The sequence below is a fragment of the Ochotona curzoniae genome, unplaced genomic scaffold, assembly GCF_017591425.1.
Source record: "Ochotona curzoniae isolate NIBS_2020 unplaced genomic scaffold, NIBS_Ocur_1.0 contig_1302, whole genome shotgun sequence".
NCBI lineage: Eukaryota > Metazoa > Chordata > Mammalia > Lagomorpha > Ochotonidae > Ochotona > Ochotona curzoniae.
The window spans coordinates 5,102,911-5,121,836 of NW_024465035.1; the positions used below are offsets into that span (position 1 = coordinate 5,102,911).

Sequence of the window (18,926 nt, forward strand, 5' to 3'; positions counted from 1 at the left end):
TAATTTAAAAGATAAACACAAAGATTTTTATGCAAACTTGCAGGTTGAATTCTCTTTTCTGTACTAAAAACAACTTACTTGCTTAGCAAACCAACCCCAATAATTGGAAATTGGCCATGTCTTCTAAGTTTTACAGTAACAATTATTTGCAAGTTAAGAAAAGAAAAATTCCTGCGATCACCTTTGCTAAAAGCTGAGCACAATAACAATACACTAGGTAGCCATCGCCTGAGACGCTCACCACTTACACCTAGGGCTCAGGGTACCGAAGATCACAGCGCTAATAGAGGGAAGCGGTATTTATACTGACTCGCTGTTCGTCAGGGATTACCAAGGGGAATGGCTGTAACCTAAACAGCACTAGTTTGGCATCTGCAGAGGTAACCATCAACAGCAGCACATTCACATGATGTCAACAGAGAAAACGATTACTCTAAAACTTATGGGAATTACAAACAAAAAACTGAAATTTTTAAGCAAACCAATTTGTATTTTTCTCCATAAATAACTTCACAAAAATAAACAAGTATAAAAGACAATCAAGTAAATGACACAGCAGTGAAGGAAATAAAATCTCCTACCTGGGAAATATACTTCTTCCACAGTGGCTCATCTTCACTGATGTCAAATTCATTCCAGCCATGGAAGGCCCGCCTATGGTTAACTTCAGACTTGTTTAAACCATTCTGAAGATCAGCCTGTTGGATGTGCACATAGCAGTTATTAAAGTTGTTAGCACAGAACAAGGAAAGAAAAATGTGGAAGATACTGTGATCGTGTCTGTAGGTGGTTTTGTAACAGTCAAAACTGGTCTGCAGTAACAGAAAGATGACGAGATGCTCAGCGATGACTCAGTGAGAGGCATGAACTGTCACACACCCAAGAGTTACTGAAAGTGATCCAAACGTCCTGGATCTTAACTGCAGCACTGGTTACACCTGTCAAGACGCAAACTGCACACTTCAGTGCAGATCACACCAACAACAAAGCAACAAAGCAAATTAAAACAAAAAGCTTATATTTTTCTATGGTGAAAAAGGAATAATAGAAATCAACCATAGTACTAGTATATTTTAATTGGCTTTCTTGTTTTCATGGGTATTTTATGAAAGCAGCTTCTCTACAAGAATATTCAGGGAGCCCCAGTTTGCCTGTTCTCTTGTTCTCTGACATCAACACTGCTGTCGATGTTGGACTGCGTGAGGTTCAAGACTGGTGCTTACTCTACTAAACGAAGCAACGACGATGACCTGGTTCAGGGACGTGTTACACTGCAGACACCCACTGTGACTGTAACTCCCAAAGAGCACAACTACTTACCTCCTCGAAAACCCTGCATGACAGAGTTCAATAACACACTTACAATTTAAACACAGAAAAAAAAAACTGGTTCCAAGAGTAACTACAACCACCAACAACAAAAACAGGAAAACAACGTTTTCAATGTTTTAATACATGATTGTCCAAAGAAAAATTTCTTTTGTTTTAATACACTAAATTTCCAAATTACTTTTATAAATTATTTCCCTAATCCAACTTATCATTACACAGCACCAACATTCCTGGCAATATCTAGAGCTGCAGCATCCAATCAGGTGGCCAGCAACACGCAGCAACGAAATTCAGCTCTGTCTCTCCATCACACTAGCCACATATCAAGCAACAGTCATGTTTTCCTGATCCTATTCTGCTTAACAGCAAAAAACAAACTATTTTTATCAATGAAGAAAACTCTACCCTTATATATGGTAGCTAAACCTTAAAAACTCAAAGACTGGAGGTGACTCCAATATGGACACTGGTTTAGTCCCAACTGCTCCACTTCCCATCCAGCTCCCTGCCTATGGCTTGGGAAAGCAGCAGAGGGCAGTGTAAGTCCTTGGGACCCTGCACTCATTTGGGAATCTGGAAGAAGCTCCTGGCTTCAGCTGGGCTCTTCTCCAACCATTATGGCCACATGAGGAGCGAACCAGCAGATGGAAGATCTCTCTGTAAATCTGTCTTTCCAATAAAAATGAATAAATCTATACATAAAAAAAGAAACAAAGAAATAAGGAAATATAATCATAAAAATATTTTATACCTTTGACAAACTGCAACTATTTAAGGGTTAACTGATCATTTTTCTATTCAATTATTGTTTATAGCTTTTGATATATTCCCAATAAACTGAGGCCACTTTGGCTTATTACTTGCTAAAACTTCTTATTCAATTAAGTATCAAGCCTTTATAATATAAATCTAGAGTATGCTGGGAGAGAAGTTGGGAAGGGGGAAAAGGAGAAATAAGGGAAATGTTATTGTTTTAGAATTATACTTACAAACCACAAGGACTCTGTTAAATACTAAAATTTTTAAATCTTAAAACAAAGTAAATTATATAACATTGTTGTACCAATTCTAAGTTACTAATTTCACATTATTTATTCTCTACTTCCCCACCAACCACTCACTTGGAGAATGCTTGCAACTTCACTGACTGGTAATTCACTTGCTTTTTTGGATGTCAATACAGGAATCATTGTCTCATTTTCACCATTAGGTAGTTTTTGAAAACGTGCAACCTAGGAAGTAAAAGCAAAAGAGAAATACATAAAGACACCAAAGAACTGTAACGTACTGTGTTGCAATATTAACATTCAACGTGTCTTCCACTTAGAAAAATACTTTCAGGCTAATGATGAATAGCAGTACCTAGTACTAGTGAGACAATCTCGTAGCGACCTCATGAGATTCCTACAGAAACCACATCTCAAAAATTAAGCCACTGACACCAGCTAGAACACAAAGCTTTTACATGAAGTAAAAAATAAGCTAATTTCCCACTAACACAAAACAGCTATCCCGTCCAGCAGATCTGATGCCTGCACATAACCCTGATCCTCTAAGCTCCCCGCGTTCAGCAGCAGAGCAAGGGGTGGCTAAGCGTCACTGCTCCCGTTGCTCAATGCCTGCATAACCACCCAAAGAACACCAGCCTGGTAAGCACAGGAACAGAAGGTCAAATTTAAAAAGTTACTCCTAAACTACCTACACACAGTGGGCTTACTCCATCCCACTAAATGAAGCACACACTCGCACAACCTGCCTAGGACCACACAGACAACGCAGCCTGTAAAACGCTAACGTGCAAGTTGCTAAATATCCCACCACTGCATCGGCCACAATCGCCTACACAAGCAATGCGGTCTGACTGTGAGCAGACATGACTGTGGTGACTCCCAGCTTGCAGGAAGCGCTAAAGAACAAAGCTGCTATCAGTTCAAGCAAAAGCGAGAGCTCATTCAGATTAGGCCTCCGGACCAGTGGTAACCAGGCCTAGAACAGAGGTTAATACTGGCTGCAAATCAAGAATTACTTGTAGGCAACTGAAAAACTCCTATGATCCAAAATCCATATCAATAAAATGAGAACCCACGGGAATGGTGGGCCCCAAGAAAAAGTGGATATCAGACTGGTTTTCATTTTCTAATTTCCCAAATTGATAATGTTCAGCCAGTGCTCTAAACCTCTCCACCAATGTAAATGAAATGCAGGGCACGTAAGCTATTTCAAAAGAATGCATCCAAGTCAGTCTGGGCAGAGGGAAACCCCAAGGACAAGTTCATCTTGTCAACAAATAAACTACAAGGAAAAGGATAGTTTTGGATTTAAGAGTTGTCTGGGGATTTGGAAGGGGAAATCCCTGAGCCTATGGAAGTGTACTGTGAAAAACAAAAACTGCAAGAGTTACGCTGACCAATTGTAACAGGTGGGTCTTTTTTGAAACCTGATCTAAACAATCTCTTTTAAACACACACATAACCACCAGGGATGAGCACTGGGATCCAAGCTACCACTTAGGAACCTGTGTCCCACACTTAGGAACCTGTGTCCCATACCAGAACCTGTTCCAGTTCAAGGCCAGGCTCCCCCACTTTGCATCCCACTTCCTGCCTGGGACGCAAAAGTCGGTCCAGTACTTGGGATCCTGTCACCAACATGAATTCCAGGCTTCGGGCTCTGGCTGGCCTAGCTCTGGGTGCTGCAGAATCCGGCTCATGAACCAACAGATACAAGATTCCTATTCCTCCCTGTCAAATGGATAAATAATAAGCATTTTTAAAAACTTAATCCAAGTGTCAAGTACTGTGTCCTGTTTAGTCTCTTAACTCCTGAAGTCTCAGATCCTCACTCTTACCTTTTATAACCTTCGCACTTTAAGACAAGTAGGTTATTTTATAGACTATCCTGATTTTAAAAATTACAATTGGGTTTGTCTGATTTTTCCATTAAGTTCAAGTGATGTTATCTGGAAATACGCTCACAGATGTGTCCTTCTCAATATATCTTAATCAAGAAACACACATTGTTATGGATTGAACTGTGTCCCTTCTCACCACTCTCCCTACCCCCAAGCGTACGCTGAAGCTAAACTACCAGTGTGACTATATTTGGAAGTAGGAGTCTTTTAAGGAAGTAAATCAGGTTTAATGTGGTCATACGCAATATCAGAGCAACACTTCAAGTCCGGCTATTCCACTTATGGTTGAGTTTCCTGCGAATGTGCCGAGGAAAATGGCGGAAGATGGCCTAAGCACTTGCCCTGTGCCCTGTGGGAGACGTGGGTGGTGTCTGAGCTCCTGGCTTCAGCTAGCCCAGGTCCCCTCAGCCAAGCCATTTGGGGAGTGAACGAACAGACGAAAGGTCCTGCTCTCCTCCCCTCTGTCCCCTCCTTCAGAAACTCCCCCTCTGCCTCAGTCACTCTTATTAAGTGGGAAAAAGAATTCAAAGAATTACTTACTAGACAACAGTGTGCATGGACAGGTTTTTCTGCTCTTAGCCTTAGCTTTGTTTCTAGATCCGTCATTGGCCTTCTATTCCACTCTGAATTCCCCCCTCTATCCTTCACCCTTAAGTATATGAAATTCTAAGTACTAATGGTCAAAACTAGATGAAACACATCAAAATCAGAAGTGGCATGCTCCTCCATCTTCTCAATTTCTCTGTACCCCATTTAACGTTTTACTCAAACTTTTTCAAAATCATTTACTTAAGAACCAGGTAACTCCCACCTACAAGTTCACAGCCCCCAAAATTTGCAAGGCCAGGGCTGGCCGGGCAGGGCTGAAGCAGGGAACCAAGAACACACTCCCGTCTCCAGGCATCTGAGCCACAGCCTGCGGCCTCCCAGGGCATGCCTGCACAGCCAGTGACACCGGAACAAAGACACTCCACTCAGGAGACATGGGGGTCTCAAGCAGTGTCTTACTGCCATGCCAAATGCCTGCCCCATTTCACCTTTTCTGTTGGTCTCTGCAGAAATAACCAGAGGAGTGTGTACTGACTTATGTCCTTCCCTTTGGCTTAATGTAAAATAAACTACCAATACTTTCTTTTTCACTTAACAATATGTCCTAGAAATCACTGCATCACTTTGGCACCATTCACTATTTTCACTGCTGTACAATGCTTTATGACATGGATACAATAGTTTACTTGGCTATCCATTACATACAAGCCCAGAAACACTGAGTCACGCAAACAGACTCTCACAATGTCCAGCAGGCACTGAGAAAACTCAAAGAACTCAAAAAGCAGATGCAGATGTAGGGATTGTCACACTTAGCAAAATTCTACTCAAAAAACGTTGTATCATTTCTTCTTCTTTGTGACCATTTGGGGAGAGAACTAGCAGATAGAAAATCTCTCTCCCTGTGCCTCTCCTTCTCTCTGTTTAATTATGCTTTTCAAATAAAAGTAAATCCTAAAAAAAAGAAAGCTCTATATATTAGAAATGAGAGCACTTTAACTGAGATTTGCTGAAAATATTTTCAGCTATTCTACCAGATGCATTGGTATTTTACTTTTCCCATTAAAAATAATTTCATCTTTACATAAAAAATTTAGGACATGTTTCTTAAATTGTCACTACATTTTTAATTAGTCTTAATAATTTATTTTAAGGGGCTCAGAGCGATAGCCTAGTGGCTCAAGTCCTCGCCTTGCATGCAATGGGATCCCATATGGGTGCCAATTCGTATCCTGGCTACTCCACTCCCCATCCAACTCCCTGCTTGTGGCCTGGGAGAGCAGTAGATAATGGTCCAAAGCCTTTGGACACTGCACCCACATGGGAGACCCAGAAGAAGCTCCTGGCTTTGGACTGGATCAGCTTAGCTCCAGCTGTTGTGGCCGCTTGGGGAGCAAACCAGTGGCTGGAAGATATTTCTCTCTGTAGCTCCTTCTCTCTGATTGTCTTCCTTTTCAACAAAAATAAAACTTTTAAAATATATATATTTTAAGATAAAATTATATATGCCTACTAACTATACCGCAGCAATTAAGTACAAAATATGACAGAAAATATATCAAACATACTGTCCAACACAGCAATACAGAATCTTTAGGGAGAACTAAACGACGTTTCTTAGTTGTACCTATGAAGTTCAGGGATGTATGCCTGAGATGATACGCAAGTATGAACTGAAAACGTAACTACGGAAGAATTCAAATGAAAGCATTCCCACCCTTGGATGTGGTCACAAGGTCTTAGACATACTACCAAGGCAGGAAGAACAAATAAACTGACTGGCCTGTTACACATGATGTTGAAACATCTGTGTATCCAAGGACATTAGATGGGAGAAATTATCTGCAAATCAGCAGAAGATGGCTCAGGTCCTTGGGACCCTAAACCCACATGGGAGACTAAGAAGAGGCTCCTGGCTTCGGATCAGCTCAGCTCTTGCTGCTGCAACCATCTGGGGAGTGAACCAATGGATCGAAGATATTTCTGTCTCTCCTTCTCTCTATAAATCTTCCTTCCCAATAAAAAAAAAAATCTTCTAAAAGTACCATTTGAGAAGCTTACATCCACACCAGAAAATTTCTCTCTGTAGCTCCTTCTCTGTCTTCCTGTCCAATAAAAATAATAAATCTTAAAAAAAAAAAAAACTTTAAAAAAATCTTTTAAACAGTGCATCTGGCTCCACTCCTCACCCTGTTTTCTGCTCATCACAACCTGCAGGGAAGCAGGGAAGCAGGTGCATCCCTGTCACCCGGGTGGAGGGCCCAGCTCCCACCTTAGTCCCAGTCGCTATGGGCAATATGAGGAAAGAACAAGTGAATGGGAGACCACTATCTTCTCTCTCTCTCTCTCTCTCTCTCTTATTTAGTAAATATATAAAAATTAAAAGCCCAAGGAACTGGCATCCCACGTATGCCAGGACGGCTACAATCAAATAAACGAAACTAAAGTATTCATAAAGATGGGGGAAAAATAGCAGTTCTGTACACCATGGGTGGGAATATAAAATGGTACAGCCACCGTGGAGAACTTTGGCGGTCCCCCAAAAGCTAAATATAGAATAATTACATGATCACCAATTCTATTTCTAGGTACCTATCCAATATAGACAATCCTGTGTAATCACAGGCTTGGCACTGGTGGGTTCAACCAACCAAGGATCAGTTGAAAAAATAAAATGCATGTACAGCCTTGTTTTGTTCTTGTCCCAATTCCCTACGCAGTACAGTACACAACCACCCACACACATCCACGCAACACTGATGCTGCGTCATCAACAATCAGTAGATGACTTCATGTATGTGCGAGGCCCGGCATTTACCCTACACAAATACAACTTGACCTTCTAAAGGAACGCACACTCACAGACTCTGGTCACTGCGAGGTATTAGACCCTTCCACAGACCCTGAAAAACTTAAAAAATGAGCAACCAAACACTTTCATTCTAATGGTGCTGCATTTTTCACATTAGCCAAAAATATAAACCAACTGTCCATCTATAAATGAATACACACAAAGTAGTGTATTTACATATAATCAAATATTTTAGTCATAAAAAAGGAATGGCATTTTTATACAGGCATTAAGAGAAATCATAAAAACATACTAAGTGAAATGAGTACAACACAAAAGGACAAACACTGCATGATTCAACATTAGGAAAATCTAGGGCCTGGTATAAGAGCTCAACTGGCTGGCTAATCCTCCACTTCCAATACCAGCTCCCTTACAGACACCAGCTCCTGTCCCAGCTGCTCCACTTCCCATCCAGCTCCCTGCCTGTGGCCTGGGAACGCAGTCGAGGACGGCCCAAGTTCTTGGGACCCTGCACTCTTGACTCCTGGCTTCAGACAGGCTCAGTTCCGTCTGTTGCAGCCACTTGGGGAGTGAACCACAGGAGGGAAGATCTTCCTCTCTGTTTCTCCTTTTCTCCATATATCTGCCTTTCCAATAAAAATAAATCTATTTTTAAAAGAAAAGAACAAATCTACAGTGGAAAATTCATACACATAGAAATAAATTAGTGATAACCATGTGCAGGTTATGGTAGGAAACAGAATGAAAAAAAATCTTTTTGGGAAAAGCTATTAATGGCTGCAAAGCACTGTCAATATAATTAATGTCACTAGACTGCACACCTTGAAGGGCTCAGAATGGCAATTGTTTAGTTACATAGTTGTATTTAGTAGAAAAGAATGCTTTACAAATACAAATGAAATTCAGTAATTCCTACTACAACTATTTTTCAAGTACAAAAACCTGTGTGTTGTCATTAACAAATTAGCCAAGTGAACGTACTTTACAGCTCTGGCACATCATGCAAATTTTTTAAATCACATAATCCACTCCCCACATGTGAAATTCACATATCATAGTCAATGCAGACATTCCCATGTCTCTTAAAATCTAACTATTGGGTTTATTTGTTCACACATCCCTGGTCTAAGCAGGCAGCAAAGGCACAGGCTAGCACGCACAGAATCCGGGCGCTCTGCACACACGTCCCTCAGTGACTGATCTACAACACACGTCTCTAAGTAGACCCCGAGGAAGAAGGACGTTCAAAACTTCAGGCCAGCCACTCGCTCACACCTAACAACTATTTTCAAAACAGTTTATACCATTTCATCTATAATTTACATCATTTGTATTTTTAATTCCATTGCTTCAACTTCCAATCCTCTGATTAAAGTGTAATTTTAAAAAACCCAAAATGATATACAAAGTGGCCAAAAGTAATTCTGTACAACCCAGCAATTGCAACGAAATTTAGTTGTAAAACTACATGTCTAGCTATGAAATTTCACAAGCCATTTTCACTTATGTCCTTCTTATCCTTAAAGGATCTGTAAGAAACATTACATTTTTATTATTTGGAAGCACTGAGTTTAAAAGCCAAAAAACAGCATTTTGTACACCAGCAGACTCCGTAAGTGTTACGGCGGCGGAGGTCGCTGGAAGGAGGGAGGAGGGAAAGCAGATTCTCGTTTAGAACTGCTCCTCACCAGCGCTCAACGCTTTACTACTTCATCCAACCCGTCCTTTCCTGAAAACACTCTCAAAGTGGCATTATCTATTTATTTTTTCAAGATGGAGAAATTAAGGATGCAAGAAGTTACAGGGCAGGTGTTTCACCCAGCAGTTAGAAAACCATGCTGGCTGTCAGTGTTCACCCAGGGGTACACCTGGCACCGCCGACTTGGGCTCCATGTCCTGACGCCAGCTTCCTGCCAACATGGAAGCGGGAGACGGCAGGTGAGTGCCCACCAGTGGGCTTCGTAGCATCCACGCAGGACAGCTGGGCTGCCTGAATGGACAGATGGGAGTTCTCTGTCTCTTTAATTAATTAAACTTATAAAAGAACTTAAGCAATTTTCCCAAGATGAAAGAACTAACAAAGCTAGTGAATGGTATGGCGAGGAACTCAATCAGTGCCTACCACTTTCTTAACTATCACACTGTATTTAATAAAGTAACCCAAAAACTTCAAAGAAAATCAAGTTCAGGACTAATTTTAACACAGGGAATCAGATTTAAGAACAAAGCTGCTTTTTAACCAAGCTAACTTGACACAAAGAAACTTCTTACCACCCTACACTCCCTCTTCCCTTGAACACACACACCAAAACAATCTGGCTGTTCCTGCTCCAAAGTACGGCACACTACAGTGACATTTCTGGAAACTGAGTCCTAAGGCATCTGGTGGAAGGAGCTGGAGGGTCTGACCTGAAGAATTCAATTAGGATGGGTAGTGCTGGACCATTCACTGTAAACAGATGATATGACACACACAAACTTTTTAGCAACTGTCACACAATATTTTGTCTTTGCAGACAAGATCAACATGTAAGCTTCCAACCACCATGCTTTTTAATCTTATGAAACAGTTCCACAGGCTCTGAGAGTTCCCCTATGTTATTACAGTTCTTCAACAACAGTTCTAAGTCCATCATTCTGCCACTTAAGTGTATCCTGACATTGGAGTTATGGACAATGACAGAGTCCAGCATCCCATTGTCAAGATTTAAGAGCCTCAGTGGGAGCATCAAAAATCAAAAGCAAAATTCTTTTAGGAGAGAATATGAGGGTAATTAATTCAAAGTTAGCTAGAAATGCATATTTCATACTGAGGACATCTTTATCTAGGGTGGATAACTGGTCCCCCCAGCACTAGAGTGCCTATTGTGACGCGGCTCACTTCCTCTGTAATGCCTGTGGCACTCAGACTTTTGACAAGGGAGACACTGGGTAACTGCTATGTTTTGCACTGAACCTTGGATTGTACAGATTTGATCCACAAAACTGTGGCACACTAGGCCCTAGTGCACACCAGCACTTAACCACTGCTGACTGGATGAATTAAAGCCATCACACTCACATTACAGTTTTCTCCCACACTTAAAATGCTCAGGATTAAAACAGATTCTAAAGGTTATTAAATATTTGTACCCAAGAACTAATTCTTTTTTAAAAGATTTATTTTTAGGGGCCCGGCGCGGTGACGCAAGTGGTTAAGGTTCTCACCTTGCACGCCCGGGATCCCATATGGGTGCCGGTTCTAATCCCGGCAGCCCCGCTTCCCTTCCAGCTCCCTGCCTGTGGCCTGGGAAAGCAGTTGAGGACGGCCCAAAGCTTTGGGACCCTGCACCCACGTGGGAGACCCGGAAGAGGCTCCTGGCTTCGGATCGGCATAGCATCGGCCGTTGTGCTCACTTGGGGAGTGAATCATCGGATGGAAGATCTTCCTCTCTGTCTCTCCTCTCTGTATATCCGCCTTTCCAATGAGAAAATAATAAAAATAAATCTTTAAAAAAAAAAAAAAAAGATTTATTTTTATACAGAGAGGAGGAGAGACAGAGAGGAAGATCTTCCATCCGATGGTTCACTCCCCAAGTGACCACAATGGCTGAACTGAGCCAGTCCGAAGCCAGGAGCTTCTTCCAGGTACCTTCAGGGTCCCAAATTTTTGGGCCGTCCTCGATTGCTTTTCCAGGCCACAGGCAGAGAGCTGGACGGGAAGTGTGGCTGCCAGGATTAGAACTGGCGCCCACATGGGATCCCAGCACGTTCAAGGCGAGGACTTTAACCACTATGCTATCGTGCGGGGTCCCCCAAAACTGGCAAAATGAGTACGCTTTCCCAGTATGCATTCTTAGCCACAGACAGAAGGAAGCGGAAGTGTGTGTGCACATAGGTGACTACACACACACTGCTAGTTCTGCATATGGAGAAAACCAGGAAGCAACAACACCCCAACAGCACTGCAAATACTTGACACCAGATTTTGGCTTCCAGTTGCCATTCTCCAACAGAATGAACCCAGCTCCTTTGGAAAATGGCTTATTTCATAGCTGATATAAGCATGAAAATAACAAAATACACCAGACACCTTGTGGTATCAAAAAATAAATTAGTATTTACCCAATACTGAGCACTGTAGAAAGGAGAGGAGCGAGTAGGAAGTGCTTCCCAGAACCAGCACAGCCCAGACAGGAGTGTGAGGTCACAACCCAGGAAGCAAAATAAACAGCCATGAAACCCCGGACCCCCTGGGTTACATGAAGGAAATGGGAGAATGGCTCCTTAACAGCAGACCGCCAACGATGCATCACTAACCACAAACACCATGGTGGCAGCTGCTGCCAGCACAAACCAACACAGAACCTGGCATGGGAATGGCACCTGGCAAGCCCTTGGATGCACTAGGCACACCTACATGTCACAGCAGGGTGCCTAGGCTGGAGTCCTCTCCTAATTCCAGCTACTTTATGCATGTACACACAGTCTGAGAGGGCGCTGAGGTGGCTCAAGGGGCTGTGGTCCTTGCCAACAACAGAGGAAACCCTGAGATTCCCAGCTCCTTGTTTCAGCCCGGGCTAGTCTGCCAGATACCAGCTTGGGGCAGTGAGCCTGAGGATGGGCACCCGCCTTTCAAATAACTAAAATAAACAGACCTATGGTAAAAGTCTGATGAGCTACAGGCTACCTGCAGAGTCAAAGCACCTGTTGCTTTCAGGAAAGTATCAACTGCAAAGGAGCCACTGGCTACACTCGACATTCACTGCTGACCACAGGAAAGCAGCAACATCGCAGTGCAGCGATCCCGTGCGGCTGTACAACGGAGCAATATGGCAAGCACTTCCTTAAAGCCAAAGCTGACCACATTCAACTCACAGACACTGGCAACTCTATTTTTGAATCGTTTATATCAACTCAAAAGTTACTTCAATTAGAGACCATTAAATTTTCAGTAAAACTTCTGATACTAAAGCAATTCTTTCTCGCAGAAGTGGATTTATACACAACAGTTAAGCAAATACCCATAAATTGTACTGCCATCCTGGACACAATCTGGTATTTTTTGATCTAGTGAAAAGGTGGGGGCCATATGACCAGCAGGTACCTCAACATGCTAATCCTCCACCTGCAAGAAACACCATCCCAGATGGGCACCGGCTCAGGTCTGGGCTGCTCCATTTCCAGTCCAGCTCCCCACTAATGCATCTGGGAAAGCAAAGAAAGACAGCCCAAGTCCTCGGGCTCCTGCACCCACATGAGAGACCCAGAGGAAGCTCCAGGCTCCTGGCTCCATACCAGCCGAGCTCCAGCCATTAGGGCCACTCCCAGAGCGAACGCTCTCTCCTTCTCTCAATTTGCCTTTTAAACAGTAACAAATAGGGCCCAGTATGGTAGTCTAGTGGTTAAAGTCCTCACTTTGCACACCCAGGATCCCATATGGGCACTGGTTCTAGTCCCGGCAGCCCCACTTCCCATCCAGCTCCCTGCCTGTGACCTGGGAAAGCAGTGGAGGATGGCCAAAGTCTTGGGACTCTGCACCCTCGTGGGAGACCCAGAAGAGGCTCCTGGCTCTGGATTAACTCAGCTCCAGCCATTGTGGTCACTTGGGGAGTGAACCATCGGATGGAAGATCTTCCTCTCTGTCTCTCCTCCTCTCTACATCTGACTTCCCAATAAAAAAAAATTTTAAAGTTGGGCATAAGATTCCATTTGACAACATACTGGCTTATAAATCATTCCAGGTTCAGGCACAGATTTGAATCAAAGATGGAGAGAAAGAGAATATCATATCATCTACAGATCTTTTAAATGTTAAGAAATCTCCTTTTAGAGCTTTCAGCTAACAACAATTATTTCACTAATAATATTATAGCAAAGGAAAGAGAAACAAATATTTTTTAAAGGACCGGTCCTTGAGGCTGACATTGTAGCGCAGGTAATGCTGCCGTTTGAACACCAGCATCCCAAATGGGTGCCAGTTCAAGTCCCAGCTGCTCTACTTCCAATCCAGCTCCCTGCTAACGGCTTGGGGCAAAAAAAAAAAAAAAAAAAAGAGGAAATGATCCAAGTGTTTAGGCCGACAACACCTACGCGGCACATCTGGGTGAACCCCGTGCCTCCTAGTTTCCAACTGGCTCAGCCCTGGTCACTGTGGCCATCTGGGAAGTGAACCAACAGATGAAACATCTTTGCTAACCCAGGGGACTTGCATTCCAAAGGGTTGGGCCCACACAACCCCACAGAGTCTACCTCCAGACCAAGTTCTCTTGCGTGCTGGATAGTGTCTTGATCCTGCCAAATGTGACCACTCCACAACTCCAACACTCAGTCGGGTAATGGTACCCAACACTGCCAAAGAGGCCCCCATCCATAGCTTCGGTGTGCGCTAGCATGTGGCGATCAGTGATGTTCTATACTAATATCCCATCTCTGTATTCATAATTGAGCTGTTGCATCTTTCTTACTGAAATTATCTTCTGGATACTTCCCTAAAACCACCAGGTCTTGGTCCCCTCGCATGTTTAAATCTTTCATGTCACTGAGAATACCTGAAAATTCACTTCGCACCTACACTCAACCAGGTCTTAGCCATGAGTGACCCCAGGCAGCAACTATGTATCTTGGAAACCCCAGAGTTCACCCAGCCGGGCGGCCAGCAGGCAAAGCCTGACACCACTTGGTGCATTGGCCGCAGCAGTGTCTTTGGCGTGAGTCCCCTGCATTGGGTACGACCCGGCAGGGGCACTCCCCACAGTCGCTCCCCCTTCCCTCTCCATAACTTGATCTTCCTGATCTTAAAAAAAAAAAGTCTATGACGCCTTCTTTTAAACATAAAAATGAGGACTTGTCAAATATAAGGACACTGGCAACTCACGTTCCTAACTGGTCCGGTCAGATTCCTAACAAACAGGTCAAGGTCCTGGGGCGGAGGAGCAGGCCCGGGGTGGCGTGGTGGAGGCGGGGCCTGCATCCCATCTCACAACTCTCACAGCCTCAGCTCTACAAGGCAGAGTCCTGGGAGGCAACAGGTGAGGTTGCCGGGTACCAGCATCCCGACCAGCACCTGTGAGACGCACCTGGGCTTCCGGCTCCTGCCTTCAGCGAGGCTCAGCCTCGGCTCACAGGGATATCTGAGGAGCAGCCAAACTGGGAGAGCACTCTCTCCAAAGGTGCCCGAAATTCCAGAAAATCTGCACCCCAAATGTTCCTAGTGCCTGATGCATATTCATGAGCCAATGCCTAAAAACTGGTCAAGTTTTACTGAGAACATTTAAATGGACTCTGGGAGAAAAGACCATAAGTGAAACAAAAGCACCAGAGGACACCCGCCCTGGGGCTTCCCAGGCACTGAGCCCAGCAGCCAGCAGAGCACCCGGTGCTCAGGCTCCCGGAGCCACTGCCAAGCCCACCCGACGCATTTCTCCAGAGAGGGACGGCAGCATCGGTCCAATCACTCAGACAAGAGAAGTGATGCGAACCATCACTCTGGCCACCTGGAATGCTCAGGACTGGTTTATTACACCAACCCTTCAAGAGGGTATTACTCCAGCCACACGTGAGAGTACTTAGAAGCTGAGACGATTTACAAGCATAGAAGAACGTGTCAGGCTTTTAGAAGCAGAAAAAAAAAAAAAAGAACAAAACAAGCAAACAACAAAAAAACACCTGTCAGACAGAATTCCAACCCAAGAGCCCAGTGGGATGGCTCGGTGGCTTAACTGTCACAGTGCAAGTGCCGGAAGACCCTATACGTGCCCCAGGATCCCACTTGGCACTAATTCGTGTACCAGCTGCTCCACTTCCCATCCAGCTCCCTCCTCATGGTCCAGGAAGACAGCACGGCCTGCACTCCATGGGAGCCTGCACTCACGTGGGAGACCCAGAAGCAGCTCAACTCCAGCCGTTGCGGCCAAGTGGGAAGTGAACCAGCAAGACGGAAGCTCTGTCTCTCCTTCTCTCTGTAAACCTGCCTTTCCAATAAAAATAAATCTTTAAAAAAAAAACATCAAGCCCAAGCTCATCTGTCCCCTTCCCCACTGTCCCCTGGTCTCTGGGTGCGTCCTAACCCTCGGGCTTATGCCACTAACATTATAGAAAATCCCTCCTTAGCTCCATCCATGCTGGAACTAACACAGAGAATTCTGGCAGCTCCTAGTCCTCCCTCCGCCACAGCGTGAGCGCCTCGAGACACTGCATCAAGCACGGACCGGGACTAACTACTGAACACTCTGAACTTACTACCTGCCACACACCGTTCTAAATGCTTATGACAACTTCACGAGGTAGCTCCTACACTATTGTTGCTTTACAGATAAAGAAATTAAAGCACAGAAAGCTTTAATAACTTGTACAAAACCAATAATGGTTTCAGTGAGCATCAAGCATGCAAGCATGTTGCCTGGCTCCACAACCAAGCCCTTAATCTACCCTTCCTCTCTCCCGCAAGAATTCAGGCACAGTTTCTCATTTATTTTTCTCAACTCTGTGAGTAAAACATTATCAATTTCAATTTATGCATGAGAAAATGGAGGCTTAAAAAATGTAATTTAGAGAAGGCGGGCTGGCACATGAGGCTAATCCCGCACCCTGTGGCACGAGCATCCCACCTGGACATCTGTTTCTGTCCACTTCCGATCCAGCCTTCTCCTCGTGGCCAGGGAGGGCCGTGGACAACAGCCGTGGACAACAGCCGTGGACCCAGCACCCATGTGCAAAACCCAGAATTAGTTCTTAGCTTCAGCCTGGCTCAGCTCCCGCAGCTGCAACCACCCAGGGAGTGAACCAATGGATGGAGAGCTTCTCCCCATCTCTCCTCCCTCTGTGAAATCTGCCTTTCAAATAAAAGCAAAATGTTTAAAAAACAAACAAACAAAAAAAACAGGTAATTTTCCTAATAGGCAGACTGCTCCAGGTAGTCAAGGCAATACTTTAATCCATGTGTTGTATCTACTAATGCCACGCCGTATCAAAGAATACTACTACATGGCGGCAAGCCACATCACATCTACATATGTTAAGATAGCTAATTTGAAAAACTCTTCAGCTCTATAGAAGTTCTTTAAAATGCTGAAATATGAGGCAAAACATGTCATGACGGTAGAAACTGACTAAAATGGTCTTTTGGTGCAGAATAATGGGGCAGAAAAGAACTGTTAAAGCAGCACGTAATCTTCTATTAGAAAGCCACATCATTCATATTGAGCAGTAAAACACGGACAGGAGACCCAGCAGGCGCCGGGCGCCCGGCTTGCCCTGGCGGGTAATGAGTGAGCCTCACTGCTCCTGGCTCTTTCCTGACACATCAAGAAACAAAAAGCAACAGAACAGACACACATCACGGCCTGGAGAGCCACAGCCTCAAAGGTCCCCTAAGCCTAAGACATTATTTAAATTGCTACTGATCAAAACCCAGGCACAGACAGATGCAGCTGAGATTATCACACGCTGAAGATATTCACCTTTCCCAAAGCAACAAGAAGACAAAGGGCAAAAAGGCTCAGAAAGTCATCTTTCTCTCCACCAGATAAAAATATTACCGCTTTCAGATGCTGTTTCTAGAGACCCAATTAGACAGTGTCACGCCTCTGCAGTTACACACTTTAGTATTTCAGAAAATGTCTTCCACCAATTCTCCATCCAGAGTCAGCAATGTAGCCATGCCTCTCACACTTCCTACATATCCCCAAGTCTCAGAGAGCAAAACCGACTACTGCATCTACAGCATACATCTACTCGAAAATGACAAGCCCTACCTAGACAATCAAGTCCACATTCTTAACAATGGAAAGACAAATTAGAAGCAGCCAGCAAGCTTAATTGCAGTTCCTTGTACTCCACACAGATTTTTAAAAGCCTAGACACAGGAAGAAAAGCTGTAATTTGCTATGCATCTTTTGTAGAATCTTGCAGCTCTGTTGAAATTAAAGGCGGGGGGAGAAGCAATTAAAAAAAAAATTGGGGCTGCTTCACATGAGGGAGAAACAATCCTAAAAAAACTGGCATTGTGTATGCAAAGCATTAAATATCTTAGAGGCCAGGCGAATCAAATAACATGTGAATGATAATCTTAAAGCGTTCCAAGTGTTCCGTGGACAAACAGGTTCCACTGTCAACCTTTTGAAAGATGTTTTGAAATAGGGTGGAACTTTGAAGATTTCACTTCATACGACTAAATGCCTTAAGCTCACTGTTGCCTTTTTAGAACTGAAAAAAAAAAAAAAGTTTTTTGTTTCCAAAGCCAGACACAATGAAAAATGATTTTCAATCTTGTCGCTGAAGCCAGGCACACACATCAAGGCTGGATGTGCAACTCTGCCTAGCCGTGGTCAACCTCTTCCCCGCGGCGACTCCGTTCCAAGAGCTTTTCCAACATGCAAACACGCCAGGATCTCAGATAAGAACCTCCTGGCTGCTCCCTCGACGAACACCAGCAGCAATTTCTCCGGAAAACCCAATCAAACACAGCCACCCAGCGAATCTTCATTCCCGAAACACCCGCCTCTCCCCACCATGTTCCTAACGTACCAGCCAGGCACCCTAAGAAAGCAGACCCTTGGGCATTTCCATCCGCAAGGGAAAAAAAAATAAAATTCCGAAAATCACAAAAAAAGAAAAAGAGAAAAAAAGAAAAGAAAGGCAACTTAAGAAGCAAAACCACCACAACCCTCAACTCCCGGCGCTGCAACCCGCCTGCCGCGGGGTGGGGTCTTTTACCTTCATTTTCCATCGAAACTGCACTCGGGTTGTTGGCTGCAAGTCTTTAGGGTCAGCCACGGCCACACTCGGGGCGAGTGTGGACAAGGGACGAGAAGCCCCCGGGGTCCCGGGCTGCTGTCACCCCCCGCTCCTGGCCACGCGTCCCTCGGCTGCTCCCACCACCCCCAGCAGCAGCAGCATCTGCAAGAGAAACGGGGAGGAGCGGCGCTAGGGAGACCCCGCCTCGGCACCGCCTCGGGGGTGCGGGGCTGTGGGGAGACCCGCGCCCACCCCAGGCTGCCCGCCGACAGCAAGGTGCCCTCCCGCCTCCCCCAGGGGCCTTGGAAGTTTCTGGAAACGGGGCCCACAGGGAAACACACACACACACACAGGTGCCCGTTCCCAAAGCTCCCCCATCCTCGGGGCCGCCAGGACTCACCCGCGGGGGAGCTCGCGGGGGATGGCGCCCCGCGACCTCGGGGCCAAGAGGAGCCTCCCCGCACCGTGCGGGGGTCGTGAGACGCGGGGCCAGCGGGCAGGCAGGCAGGCAGGCAGGGCGGCCAGGAGGTACGGAGTGGCCGGTCTCCGTCGTCGGCTCGCGCGGCTCTGCCTCCCTCCCGCCTCCGCCTCCCGCGCTCCGCC

At 44.9% G+C, this 18,926-nt stretch overlaps 1 protein-coding gene across 4 annotated transcripts in view; it reads right to left on the reverse strand.

The window, feature by feature from the left end:
• The window catches only part of ATP2C1 (ATPase secretory pathway Ca2+ transporting 1), an 87,587-nt gene that overhangs the window by 48,177 nt on the left and 20,484 nt on the right, over positions 1–18,926 (reverse strand). For 2 of the 4 annotated variants that reach the window (XM_040962937.1, XM_040962955.1), the window contains exons 2-3: positions 2,454–2,564; positions 582–698 (exon numbers count right to left, since the gene is read on the reverse strand). In XM_040962937.1, coding sequence (XP_040818871.1) covers positions 582–698; positions 2,454–2,564 — 228 coding nt within the window. Of the gene's footprint in view, positions 1–581; positions 699–2,453; positions 2,565–18,302; positions 18,486–18,723; positions 18,833–18,926 lie in introns of those variants that run through there. The other 2 variants (XM_040962946.1, XM_040962965.1) reach the window with 2 other exon arrangements.